Source organism: Prionailurus viverrinus, chromosome E2, assembly GCF_022837055.1.
Source record: "Prionailurus viverrinus isolate Anna chromosome E2, UM_Priviv_1.0, whole genome shotgun sequence".
Lineage (NCBI taxonomy): Eukaryota > Metazoa > Chordata > Mammalia > Carnivora > Felidae > Prionailurus > Prionailurus viverrinus.
In genome coordinates this window covers 54,104,386-54,118,145 of record NC_062575.1, presented here as the reverse complement: position 1 = coordinate 54,118,145, position 13,760 = coordinate 54,104,386, and the positions used below count along the sequence as shown (strand labels likewise).

Here is a 13,760-nt window from a genome sequence, read left to right as displayed (position 1 = left end):
GAGGAAATCGTTCCAATAATACCAGATGCTTGTGGAGGGTAGGGAAAAGAGAAAGTCTCATCCAATACCTTAACTATAAATTTCAGTCTGTCTTCCCGGGTTGGCTTTGGGGTTGGGTGGCTGCCGCACCCCAGTGGATACTACCAGTTGACCTACCCCAAAACGAAGACGTAAGGCTAGAGAGTCACAACGCCTCCAGGGGCGGGGCCTCCTCTTTCAAGGAGTGTTTCACAGCGAAGCGGGAACAGCCGCCTTTTCCTAAAAGGTGCGTTCATGGAGGTTGTGTCAGCAGGTGGCGCTGTTGTGCTGGGAAATGGCCTCCCTGAGGGCCGCGGCAGGCGTGAGGACAGGAAAACCGGGATTCCCCTTTCTCCTTTTGGGATTCCTGCGATTTCTGTAGACCGCCCTGGAGACGACCGCACGTGCTCCAGTCTCTGGACGGGAGAATCCCCTGACAACAGGACATTCACAGTACGGGCCGGAGAAACATGTACCAGTAGAAGCCATAACAGCACGTTGAACTGGCCCCAGGGCCCCTACCCAACAGTCACTTCAGCTTACTTTCCCCCAGTGTGCCTCATCAGTTGAATTCAGGTTTTTCTCCTTGGGGAACATGGACCAAGGAGCTTCAGCAAAATCTCCACCTGTGAGCTATACAAGAGCCGCAAAAGGCTGATCCTTGTTGGAGGCTTGAGGACCAACCACTCGTAGTTTAACGAAATGTCTGAGCCCACATAGTCCTCAGGTGATGACTTGGGTCACGGGGCCTTCTTTTTGGCTTCATTTCAAACCCACCTATTCCTAGTTAACAGTGATTGGGTGGCAGGCAACGCAACGAAAGTGGTGGAGCTCATTGCTAACAGTCATTCCTTCCAAAGATGCACAAAGGGCCGACAAGCGCAGGTGAAGAAGGTCAACGTCATTCATTAATCATCAGGGGAACGCAAATCAAGCCCACAACGAGATACCACTTCACACCCACCAGAATACCCATAACCAAAGAAAATGGAAAGTCCCAAGTGTCAGTGTGGATCTGAAGAAATCGGAACCTCAGGCGTGGTGGGTGGGAATGTGAAATGTTGCAGCCACCGTGAAAATCAGCTTGGCAGTTCCCCAAAAGGTAAACATAGAAATATCAGCAATTGCACTCTAGGCACACACCCAAAGGAACTGAAGACACTGTTCAAAAAACAAAACAAAAACAAAACCTTGTACGTGAACGTTCATAGCATTATTCACAATCGTCAAAAAGTAGAAACCATCCAAATGTCCATCAACGGATGAATGGACAAAAGTGGTAAGTCCGCACCGTGGATGTTATTCAGTCACAGGAAGGCATGAAATTCTGATACAACACCGATGAACCTTGAAAACACTGTGCTAAGTGAAACAAGTCAAACACAGGGGACCTCATATGTTCTGATTCAATGTGTATGAAATATCCAGGATAGGCAAATCTAAGCGATAGCAGAATGGTGGTTGCCGGGGGCTGGGGAAAAGAATGAGCGGTGAGTTCTTCATGGGTACAAGGTTCCTGTTTGGAGTGAACACTTCTGGAACTGGATAAATAATAAACTGGAAAACAAATCTCTGTGCCCTTCCCCTGCTCGTGTTCACTCTCTAATAAAAAATTGGGGGGGGGGGGGTAGGGGACGTCTGGTGGCTCAGTCGTTTAAGTGTCTGACTTCGACTCAGGTCATAATCTCCCGGTTTGTGAGTTCGAGCCCCACATCCATCGGGCTGTGTGCTGACAGCTCAGAGCCTGGAGCCTGCTTCGGATTCTGTGTCTCCCTCTCTCTCTGCCCCTCCCCTGCTCACTCGCTTTTTCTCTCTCTTCCTTTCTAAAATAAACATTAAAAAAATTAAATTTTTTTACAAATTAAGAAAAAAAAAGGGGCGCCTGGGTGGCGCAGTCGGTTAACCGTCCGACTTCAGCCAGGTCACGGTCTCGCGGTCCGTGAGTTCGAGCCCCGCGTCGGCTCTGGGCTGATGGCTCGGAGCCTGGAGCCTGTTTCCGATTCTGTGTCTCCCTCTCTTTCTGCCCCTCCCCCGTTCATGCTCTGCCTCTCTCTGTCCCAAAAATAAAAATAAAACGTTGAAAAAAAGAAAAAAAGAAAATCCCAAAGAACCTGCGAAAATTATACTAGTGAATTTAGCAAAGTCATAGAATACATCAATGAACAAAATAAATCAGCAGTATTTCTGCAGACCAGCAATAAGCAATTAGAAAATTTAAAAATTTCAAACAGTGCTGTATTAATATTGCCACCATCGTTTATATTATTACTACTTGGGCTAGTGAGAATTCAGCATCTTCCGGAGAAATCTGGTTGCCACACAACACTTGGCAATATTTCAAAGCTATTCTGCACCCGAAGGTGCCAGATAGTTGGAATTCTTCCAATTTGGAGGAAGGATGTTTTGGTTTTGATTTTTGGATGCGATGGTTGTTGGTGGTTTTCTTGCTATTTAATAACTGCTGTCAGTTCAGTCTTGTCATTACCAGTTTAGGTTGTTATGGGTTGTTTAGTTAAACTGCATGTATAATGACGCATATTTGCCTCAATTCCATGTGTGCGTGGCCTGCAATTTCCCACTAATTAGACTCTTTAAAGACGTTTCTGCAGTGAGCTTCTCAAATTTGCATCATCTGTTCCCCTCTTGCCAAAGCAGATGTACGCAGCACCCACCCACCCCCTCTCCAGGAAATAATTTGCTTATTATCACTGAGTTCTTCTTCCACTGGAAAGGAAAAACTAAGGGGGTGCAGATGGTTGGGGGTTTTTGTCCCACCAAAGTGAAAACCAACAAAATAGTGCCAAGATGTGCTGGGCCTGGGGACACCTGGGTGGTTCCGTCAGCTAAGTGTCCGATTTCGGCTCAGGTCATGACCTCACGGTTTGTGAGTTCAACCCCCACAATGGGCTCTCTGCTGTCAGCACAGAGCCCGCTTCAGATCCTCTATCTGCCTCTCCCCGGCTTGCACTCTCTCTCTCTCAAAAATAAACATTAAAAGAGAGAGAGAGATGCTGGGCCTAAGTCAGACAGCAACAGTGGGCCTGGGATGGGGGAACAGACCGGGAATTATCTAAAATACAGCAACAAACTTCTCAATGACCCCAAACCCGGCCCCGGCCCAGCAAATGGCACACACTCATCATTCCCCCAAGAATCAAGCAGCAGACTCTACTCCTCTCAAATGGCTTTATTTCCCCAGTGTGGGGAGCTACAAGTAGGATCTGTGGTCCCTGCATCCCAAGGACCCTGCAGCCTTCTGCCCAGTGGGCTGTGGCAGGACCTTCAGAAGGTCAATGCCTGGGTTCCAGAGGCCGATCCTTCTAGATTGGGACTGGTTCTATGGGGAACCAGGCCTGCCGTGGTCCCAACGGATGACACTCCCTGAGGTGGTCCTGACAGCAGCCCAGGTGGTCCTCCATGAGCATGGGGCCCACCTCGAGGACAAGGCCAGGAGGTGCAAGGGTCCAAGACCAGCTAGGACTTGGGGAGTAAAAACGCCCTATGGGCCTACTCCTTGAAGTCTGCCAGCAGGGGTCAGTCTGGGGGAGAGAGAGAAGAGAGAACAGATGGTGGGGATGGAGAGGACAGAAAAAAAAATGGAAAAGTGGCAAAAAAAAAAAAAAAAAAAAGGAGCAATAAGGACGAAAAGCCCAAAGGAGACTGAGAGAATGACCCAGGGCCAAAGGAAGGGCGGCAAAGTGAGAAAAACACTCAGGGATCGAGGAACACAGAACCCAGAAAGCACGGTGGTGGTGACAGAGGCTAGGGATAGACACAGGTGGACCCTACAACACTGACCTTTGGGCCCAGGTGGGGTTGGAGGCGGTGGCCCCCCGGGGGGCAGCAATGCCGAGCGGCTCAGGGCTTCCGCCACCCAGCCCAGGACACGGCTGCAGTGCTGGACCTTGGGAGCAGGAGGGACGTAAAGGAACGAGACCAAAACCCCACACCCCGACCATACTCCCCCAGCCCGGTCCAGAAGTCCTCACCTCCCGTTCCAACCCTTTGAGACGCTGCTCATACTCGCGGATCTGTCTCAACTGCTTCAATGCCGTGTCCACCCTGCAACCCGGGACAACCTACGGCATCAGGCCAGTACCACCAGCCCACCAGCCCCACCCTCGGAAAGCCCCGTTCCGTCCCCCCCCCCCCGCCTCCCTCCCCAAAGTTCCAGGACCCTGTCCCGTGCAGGCTCCACCTGGAGCACCGCTCTTCTCTAGCCCTGCCCTGGGTTCCACTCAACCCAAGTCACAAGATCCGCCCCCGAAGCAGGAAGCCCAGTCCCCGGCCCGCCCCGCCCTCACTTTTGCGAAGTGCGCTTCAGACGCTCTGAGTCGCTCTCGCGCTTGTCCCGGGCGCGTGCCAGCAGGAAATTCTCCTTCTGCACCGACTCCCATGTCAACAGCTTCCGCTCTGCTTCCTTCGAAAGGTAGACCCCTGGAGGGCAGAGTAAGGATGGAGTCCTCGACCTCGCCTCCCTACCCAAAGCATCCCGAGGGAGCCCTCCCAGGCCACGCCCCCTAATATTGCACACCCGCCCCACTAGTGAACCTGGGTATCCTTCCCCGCCTGTCTATGCTCTTCTTTCTCTCCAGGTCCCGTCCCCTGTGTTTTTCACCAAATCCCGCTCTCACGAAAATGTTCGAAGATCGGGGAGGACGGCAAGCTGGCCCTGCGCCTGCGTAGTCGGCGGATGAGGAGGCGCACGTGCGAGACAACGATAAGGGGCGGGGCCAGTGCAGGCCTAGAGTGATATTCCCGGATGAGGCTGTAGCGCTGCGCCTTCCAATAGAGGTCGCTGTTTCCCTGTACTTTGCCGAAGGTGTAGCTATGGGGACGAGAGGTCAAGGGTCACCAGAGGTCAAAGCCAGCAAGAGACCAACGTTAGATGTTGAACAATATGTTTGAAGTCCAAGGCACCAGGCAGATATTGGAATCCATAAAGTCAGAGGTATTACAGGATGCACTTAGAAGCTGGGTGAGGAGGGCCAAGGGTCAGATGTCAGGAGTCAAGTTGGCATGGTGTCATGAATTAGCAGTCCAACTCTTGATTTCGGCTCACAGGGGCTCACAGTCGTGAGATCAAACCCTGTGTCAGGCTCCATGCTGAGCGTGGAGCCTGCCTGGGATTCTCTCAGCCTGCTTCTCTCTCCCTCTCCCTCTCTCTCCCTCTTCCTCTCTCTCTCATAAAAAAGAAAAAAAAAAAAAAAGTCAGCTGAACACAAATAGCTATAATCAGAATGAAAATGAGGGCATTACTACCGACCTTACAGAAATAAAAAGGATTATAAGAGAACACTGTCACAATTGTATGCCAACAAATTAGATAACCTAAATGAAATAAATGGGACAAATTCCTAGAAACACACAAATCACCAAAACTGACTCAAGAAGAAACAGAAAACCTCAAAAGACCTATAATAAGTAAAGAGATTGAATCACTCACCAAAAAATGTCCCAACAACAATAAAGCCCAGGCCCAGATGTTTTCACGGGTGAATTTTACCAAATAGTCAAAAAAAAAAAAAAAAAAAAAGAAAGAAAGAAAGCATTAATACCAATTCTTCTCAAATTCTCCAAAAAAATTAAGAGAGAACAGTTCCTGACTCATTCTATGAGACCAATGAGGTTACCCAGATAAAGAGATCACAAGAAAACAAAATTACAGATAAATATTTTTTATGAATATACATGCAAATACCCTCAACAAAATACTAGCAAACCGAATTCAGCAGCATATTAAAAGGATTATACACCATGACCAAGTGATTTATCCCAGTAATACAAAGGTGGTTCAACATACAAAAATCAATACAACACACCGCCTTCATAGAGAAAAAAAAAAAAAAAACAACATGATTATCTCACATGATCATCTCAACTGACATAGAGACACAGAAAAGGCGTAGGACAAAATCCAACACCCTTTTGTGATAAAAAAAAAAATTTTTTTTTTCCTTTTGACTTAGAACAGGACTGAAAGGAAAATTCCTCAACATAGTAAAGGATAATTATGAAAAACCTAAAGCCTACAAAATATTCAATGAAGAAAGACTGAAAACTTCCTGCTAAAATAAGGAATAAGACAAGGATGCCCAGTCTCACCATGCTATTCATCATTGGACTGAAAGTGCCAGCCAGAGCAATTAAACAAGAAAAAGAAAACGCATACAAATTGGAAATGAAGTAAAACTATTTCTAGTCACAAATGACATGCTCCTATATATCAAAAATCTCAGAGGAGCACCTAGTTGGCTCTGTTGGTTTAGCGTCAGACTTTGGGTCAAGACAGGATCTCACAGTTCGTGAGCTGGAGCCCCACATCAGGCTGTCTGCGGCCAGCACAAAGCCTGCTTCAGATCCTCTGTCCTCCTCTCTCTGCCCGTCCCCCACTTGCCCTCTCTCAAAAAAAAAATAAAATAAAAATAAAACATTTTCTAAAACATCTCAGAGAATCACAATAACAAACAAATTCAGCAAAGTTGCAGGGTACAAGATCACCAACCAAAAATCAACTGTGTTTCCATACACCTGCAATGAACAATCCAAAAAGGAAATTTAGAATGCAGTTCCATTTATAATAGAATCTAAAAGAATAAAACACCTAGGAATAAATTTAACCAAGGCAAAAGACTTCTACACTGAAAATTACAAAACAATACTAAAAGATATTTAAAAGAACATCTAAACACATGGAAAGACAACCTGTGTTCGTGAATCCAAAAACTTACTATTGTTAACATCCCAATACTATCCAAAGCAATCTACAGATTCAACACAATTCATACAAAAATTCCAACAGCCTTTTCTGCAGAAAAGTAAAAGCCGATCCACAAATGAATAGGGAATTGCAAGAGACCCTGAGTAGCCAAAACAATCTTGAAAAAGAACAAAGTTGAAGGACTCACACTTCCTAATTTCAAAATTTCCTACACAATCAAAACAGTGTGGTTGTACTGGCATAAGATAGACATATCAACCAATGGAACAGAAATAAGGGTCCAGAAATAAACCTATACATCTATGAACATTAGGAGTTGAATTGTGTCCCCTTCCCCCTCAAAAGAGGTATGTTGAGGGGCACCTGGGTGGCTCAGTCGGTCGGGCGTCCGACTTTGGCTCAGGTGATCTCGCAGTTCATGGGTTTGAGCCCCGCATGGGGCTCTGTGCTGACAGCTCAGAGCCTGGAGCCTGCTTCCGATTCTGTGTCATGACCTGAGCCGAAGTCGGAAGCTCAACCAACTGAGCCACCCAGGCGCCCCGGCCAAATGATTTTTAACAAGGGTGACAAGTCCACTCAATGGGGAAAAAACAGTCTCTTGAACACAGACCTGTAAGTACTGGATTTCTGCAAGCCAAAAAGCATGAAGTTGGACCCCTAGCTCATACCATGTACAAAAATCGAGTTGAAACAGACCAACAACCTGAATAGAAGAGCTAAAACTATAAAACATAGGAGTAAATCTTTATGACCTTGGATTTACTGATGAGTCCTTAGATATGACACCAATAGTACAGTTAATAAAATTTAAAGCTTTTGTGCATTAAACGGGATTGTCAAGAACAGGAAAAGACAACCAACAGAAAAGGAGAAAATATTTACATATCACATATCTGATAGGAGTTTACATCCAAAATATGTAAAGAATTGCTACAACTCAACAACAAAAAGACAACCCAGTTTATAAACAGGCAAAAGACCTGAACAGACATTTCTCCAAAGAAGAAGTGCAATGGACAATAAGCACATGGAAAGATGCTAACCATCATTGGTCATTAGGGCAATGCAAACCAAAACCAGAGTGAGGGGCGCCTGGGTGGCTCAGTCGGCTCAGCATCTGACTCTTGGTTTCGGCTCAGGTCATGATCACATGGTTCCAAGCTGACAGAGCAGAGCCTACTTGAGCTTCTCTCTCTCCCTCTCTCTCTCTTCCCCTCCCCTGCTTGTGCTCTCTCTCTCTCAAAATAAACTTAAAAACAAAATTATAGCCATCCGAGTTAGTTGGTATGATATGAACTGATATTTCACTGTTGTTGTTTTTTTTTAAGGTTATTCATTTACTTTGAGAGAGAGAGTCGGGGGGAAGGGGCAAAGAGAGAGGGAGAGAGAGAATCCCAAGCAGGCTCCTCTCTATCAGCACAGAGCCCGATGCGAGGCTCCAACTCATGAACCCATGGGTTCAGGGAGACCTGAACCCAAATCAAGAGACGCTTAACTGATTGAGCCACCCAGGTGCCCCCCAAGCCAGCATTAGATCCGAGTCAGAATTCAAGGACTAAAAACAGAATTGCTTAGGCTGGAATCACCAATCATGCTGGGGACAGGGTCAAGCTGGGATTGAGGGTCACGCTGCGGTCAAGGGTCATGCTGGGTGAGGTCAGATCAGAGAGCAGTCAGGTCTCACCTGAACATGGCGATGAGCAAATTCAGCAGCAGGATGTTGGCCACGAGCAGGAAAATGATGAGGAGGAGAATCACCAGCCAGTTGGCATAAAGCGAGACGCAGGAGCCTGCCTGGGCCCCCAATGGGCGTGCCCAGAAGCCCTGCTCCGACGAGCAGTTGACATGCTCCATGAGGGCCACTGTAAAGGGAGACACTCAGAGGTGGGGCCAGGGAGACAGAGACCGAAGAAAAACAAAAATTCAGGGGGGCGTGGGGGAGCAGAGACCCTGAGAGAGGGAGACAGAATCCCATAGAGATGGCACGGGGCCACCCAGAGGCCTAGGGAGAGCGAGGCAGAGACTAAAAGAGAGGGGTATAGAGACCCAGAGACAGGGGGACTGGTAGGGAGCCCCGAGGGAGGGTGTCAAGCCCTCTCATCCTCCATACCATCCATGTCCTCCTGGGGGATCTGCCCAAAGATCTGAAGGTAGGGCCGGTAGAAAACACGGCGCAGGATATTCGGGAGGTCACGATCCCGGGGCCTAAGGAGCCCCTCCGTGGCCACCCCGTAGGCAACCAGCCACACACCGAGGAAGAAGAGGAAGAAGAACACGTCCTTCATCTGTGTGGGGGAGGGGGGCGGGAAACGAGACGAAGTCTGGCCCCGCCCCCTGGGACCGAAGCTCCACCCCCACTCTGTTCCGTGCACGTGTTCCCAGCTTCCCTGCCCCGCCCCTTCCCTCCTCTGGACCCGCCCCCGGGCCCCGCCCCCCTCACCATCTTGTTCACGATGACGATCTTGGGCCCCAGTTGTTTGTTGACCGTGAAGATGTGCAGCAGCCGCAGCGTGAAGACCATGAAGTCGAGGCAGAGGACAGTGCGGCCCAGGTCATACAGGCCGGGGGTCAGCCTGGGTGCGAGGAGACGCGGCAGGGGTCACCAACACCAGGCTTCGGGAGGGGCCGCAGCCGGGACCCTCCGATTCCCCCGGGGTTCACCCAGGTTTCACAGGGCCAAGCTGAGCCCCGCGGGGCGCCCGCACACCCTTAAAAATGGCTTCGTAATCCACGGCCTTGGCAAGAATTTGGGAGGTCCCTGTAACAATCAAGTTGGGAAAACCGCCAGAATACCTGTCCAACCTATAAGAGGCCCACTAGAGAGTTCCAGCAGACCAGTAAGCAGAAGACAAACGACCTAACGGGAGAGTGGTTAAAGAGAACACACAATTCACAGAGGAAGGTCAAAGGCCAGTAACCTTAGCAATCCTATGGGGGAAATAAAGAATCACATCCCTGTTTTGCAGCATCACGTACTTGAACTCTGAATGGATAAAAAACGGAGTAAAAGGCAACACATTAAAATCTGACAAAACTGGGGCGCCTGGGTGGCTCAGTCGGTTGAGCGTCCGACTTCAGCTCAGGTCATGATCTCACAGTCGTGAGTTGGAGCTCCGCGTCCGGCTCTGTGCGACAGCTCGGAGCCTGCTTCGGATTCTGTGTCTCCCTCTCTCTCTGCCCCTCCCCTGCTCATGCTCTGTCTCTCTCGGTCTCAAAAATAAATAAAACATTAAAAAAATTTTTTTTTTAATAAAATAAAATCTGACAAAACTATAGAAGAATTCCTTCCTGGGCTTCAGAGGATGAGCTGTCACATAACAAGCGAAGCCTTTTATGCAAGTGATATATATAAGATCACACTAAAGGAAAAGACAGATTAATTTGACAACCTGGACATGTGAAACTTCCTTGCAGCAAAAGGTAACATAAATACGACCGACAGTGAAAGGCAACGCTGTTTGCCAAAAACGCATCGCCTACGTTTGCTCGTGAGGGAACCCGAGACTAACTCAAATGGAGCCAAATCGTACACAGTAACTGGTCTGGACTGTCCAAGGGTGTTAAGATCATAAGGGCCAAAGGACTGGCGAACTGGATTGGCTCCTGGAGCAGAAAAAGGACATCAGTGGGACAACGGAGGGATTTGAATAAGAATTTCCTGGTTTGGGTAATGCAAGATGTTAACACTTGGGGATCCCCGTGAAAGGTGTGGAGGAATTCTCTGTACTGTTGCTGCAGCATTTGTTGTAAGTCTCGGGGTATTTCAGCATGAAAACTTAAAGAGTAAAAAAATGTTCAGGATAATATACAAGGGGCGCCGGGGTGGCTCAGTTGTTCGGCATCTGACTTTGGCTCACATCATGATCTCATGGTTCGTGAGTTCAAGTCCCACATTGAGGGAGCTTGAGCTCCACTTTGGGCGAGCTGGAGCCCCAATTCGGGTAAAAATACGAACGCTGCTTCCCTCTCTCTCTTTCTCTCCCTCTGCCCTTCCTGGGATTCTCTCCTCTCTGCCCCTCGCTCACTTGTGCCAATAAACAAACAAACAAACAAACAGACAAACAAAATGCGGAACTATTCAGAGAAAGGGAGCAATTTACAGATAATGATGACAAAAAAAAAAAAGGATAATATACAAAAGCGAGGTGCCTGGCTGGCTGAGTCGATAAGGGCATCCAACTTCTGATCTCACGGTCGTAAGTTCCAGCCCCACGTTGGGTATGGAGCCTACTTTAAAAAATAAAATAAAATAAAATAATAATAATAATAATATACAAAAGTGAAAAGACAAGCTACAGACCGTGGGAAGATATTGAGAACAAATCCAAGAGTTTGTGGTGCCTGGCTGGCTCAGTCAGTAGAGCATAGGACTCTTGATCTTGGGGTTGTGAGTTTGAGCCCCTTATCGGATGTGATCACTTAAAATCTTTAGGGGCACCTGGGTGGCTTAGTCAGTTAAGCATCCGACTTGGGCTCAGGTCACGATCTCATGGTTCGTAGGTTTGGGCCCCCCATTAGGCTCTGTGCTCACAGCCTGGACATTGGAGCCTTCTTCAGATTCTGTGTCTCCCCGCCCCTCTCTCTCTGCCCCTCCCCCACTCTCTCTCTCTCAAAAATAAATGATTAAAAAAAATTCTTTAGGGGTGCCTGGGTGGCTCAGTCAGTTGAGTGACTGACTTCAGCTCAGGTCATGATCTCACAGTTTGTGAGTTCAAGCCCCACGTCGGGCTCTGTGCTGACAGCTCAGAGACTGAAGCCTGCTTCGGATTCCGTGTCTCCTTCTCTCTCTGCCCCTCTCCCACTCATACTCTGTCTCTCTCTCCTTCAAAAATAAACAAACATTTAAAAAAAAAAAAAAAACCTTAAAAAAAAAAAAAAAACCAGGGTCACCTGAGTGGCTTAGTTGGTTAAGCATCTGACTCTTGGCTTTGGCTCAGGTGGCGATCTCATGGATCCTGAGTTCAAGTCGGCTGACAGTGTAGAGCCTCCTTGGGATTCTCTCTCTCTCTCTCTCTCTCTCTCTGCCCCTCCCACACTCTCTCTCTCAAAATAAACAAATACATAAAATAAATAAACTTAAAAAGAAAAACAATAACAAGGGTTCAGAGAGCACCTACCCATACACATATGTAAAAGATCAACAAACATAAACGGACATGTATTTTCTTTTAATGTTTATTTTTGAAAGAGAGAGAGAGAGACACAGAATCCGAAGCAGGCTCCAGACTCTGAGCTGTCAGCACAGAGCCTGACGTGAGGTTCGAACCCACGAACAGTGAGATCATGACCTGAGCCGAAGTCGGTCGCTTAACCAACTGAGCCACCCAGGCGCCCCTGGGACTTTATTTAAAACAAAAAAAACAAAAAAAGAAACCTCATCAGCTAATACCTGATTAGAACTTCCTGTTATCTTGAGTAGAAAATGAAAGAGACTTTGTGGCAAGACTTTCGGCCAGATTTCTACCTCTTCCAGTTTAGAAATTCAGTCTCCCTGCCTTATGAAAAGAACTCATTCATTCAATACACTCTGGCCAGGAGAAGTCGGTCTTGTCTAATCTGTAGCCAACGGCGGCTGAAACCCCCTTCTTCTGGAACCGGATGACACATGTTCAAAGACCAAGGTATATCTGCAAACACGGTCACGGAAAGGATGGCAGGACATACCGAAGAGCGGAAAAAAAAGTTGGCGAAAAATACCGCAAATATAATGTCATTTGTGTGTAAACGTATGTGTCTCTGTCCATGTAAAAGCACAGAAAAAGAACAGGCAGAATGTGGGGCGCCTGGGTGGCTCGGCCGGTTAAGCGTCCGACTCTTGATTTCGGCTCAGGTCATATCTCAGGGGTCGTGAGTTCGAGCCCCGCACTGGGCTCTGCGCTGACAGCACAGAGCCTGCTTGGGATTCTGTCTCCCTCTCCCTCTCTCTCAAAAATAAATAAATCAACATTAAAACAAAAGAAAGACCAGGCAGAACGTGCACCAAACTCTTGATGGCGACCGTGGATGGAAGAGTGAGGACTCTCGGAAAGACTGAAGAATAATGTCGGTTTCTGTTCTGTGCCTTTCTTTTGTTTAATTCTGTTCACTGAGGACATCGTTCTGCATTTCTTTGACAAGAGACTGTATTTCAAAGACATTTTAAGTTGCTGGGAGATGCTGTCGCGTTTATAATCTTGTGTGAGGACAAAGACAGCACAAGCCAGACTGACAGCACCATTTGGGGTGACCTCAGGACAGGAGGGAGGCACACGGGAGGGACCCGGAGTCTGGCAAGGATAAAGGAAGCCTTCCAGAGACAGAGGCAGCAAAACTGAGGCCTAAAGGAAGCGGAGGCATTGGCTTGGCCAAGGAGAAGAGGGAAAAGTGTTTCGAGAAAGGGGAACAGCGAGACTCAAAGACACGACAATTTGTCCCCAAGGATGTGTTGACATGCCCCTGCCCTTTCCCTGGGCACCACACAGTATGATCTGGAAACCATGGAAGAAATGAACTAACATTACACAGCCCAGTCTTGGCGACAGAAATATTTGAGGTGAATTCCTGACAATTTTTTTTTCTTTTAATGTTTATACATTTTTGGGGGGGCGGGGAGGGACAGAGAGAGAAAAGGGGACAGAGGATCCGAAGCGGGCACTGCACTGACAGCAGAGAGTCCGATGCGGGGCTCGAACTCACGAGGGTGATGGAATCAAACCCCCAGTCAGGCTCTGCACTGAGCGAGAAGCCTACTTAAGATTCTCTCTTTCTCTGCCCCTCCCCCACTCTTGCACTTGCCACCCCCCTCTAAAATATTTTTTTTTAATTTAAAAAACTTAAATATAAATGTGAATCTATAAAATTTGACCCAGGAAAACTGGACACGAATGAATCAAAGCCACAAAGTAAAATTCACAAACCCAGAACCTAGGTTTGGGCAAAATTCGATACAGACAATAACACAAATGATAAGCCCAATATTTGTGGTACGACTTAACCCAAATAATAATTCATGAGGTTGAAGTAATTTCAGAAACTGAAAATA

The 13,760-nt window shown here is 47.6% G+C and overlaps 1 protein-coding gene across 3 annotated transcripts in view; it reads right to left on the bottom strand.

Annotated features, from left to right (window-relative positions):
* Positions 1–3,187: 3,187 nt before the first annotated feature.
* The window catches only part of TRPM4 (transient receptor potential cation channel subfamily M member 4), a 39,368-nt gene continuing 28,795 nt past the window's right edge, over positions 3,188–13,760 (bottom strand). For all 3 annotated transcript variants that reach the window (XM_047836147.1, XM_047836148.1, XM_047836149.1), the window contains 8 exons: positions 9,180–9,312; positions 8,850–9,024; positions 8,424–8,601; positions 4,653–4,846; positions 4,323–4,455; positions 4,008–4,080; positions 3,817–3,922; positions 3,188–3,557 (listed from right to left, as the gene is read on the bottom strand). In XM_047836147.1, the coding sequence (XP_047692103.1) occupies positions 3,553–3,557; positions 3,817–3,922; positions 4,008–4,080; positions 4,323–4,455; positions 4,653–4,846; positions 8,424–8,601; positions 8,850–9,024; positions 9,180–9,312 (997 nt within the window). In that variant the 3' untranslated portion in view covers positions 3,188–3,552. The remainder of the gene's footprint in view (positions 3,558–3,816; positions 3,923–4,007; positions 4,081–4,322; positions 4,456–4,652; positions 4,847–8,423; positions 8,602–8,849; positions 9,025–9,179; positions 9,313–13,760) is intronic.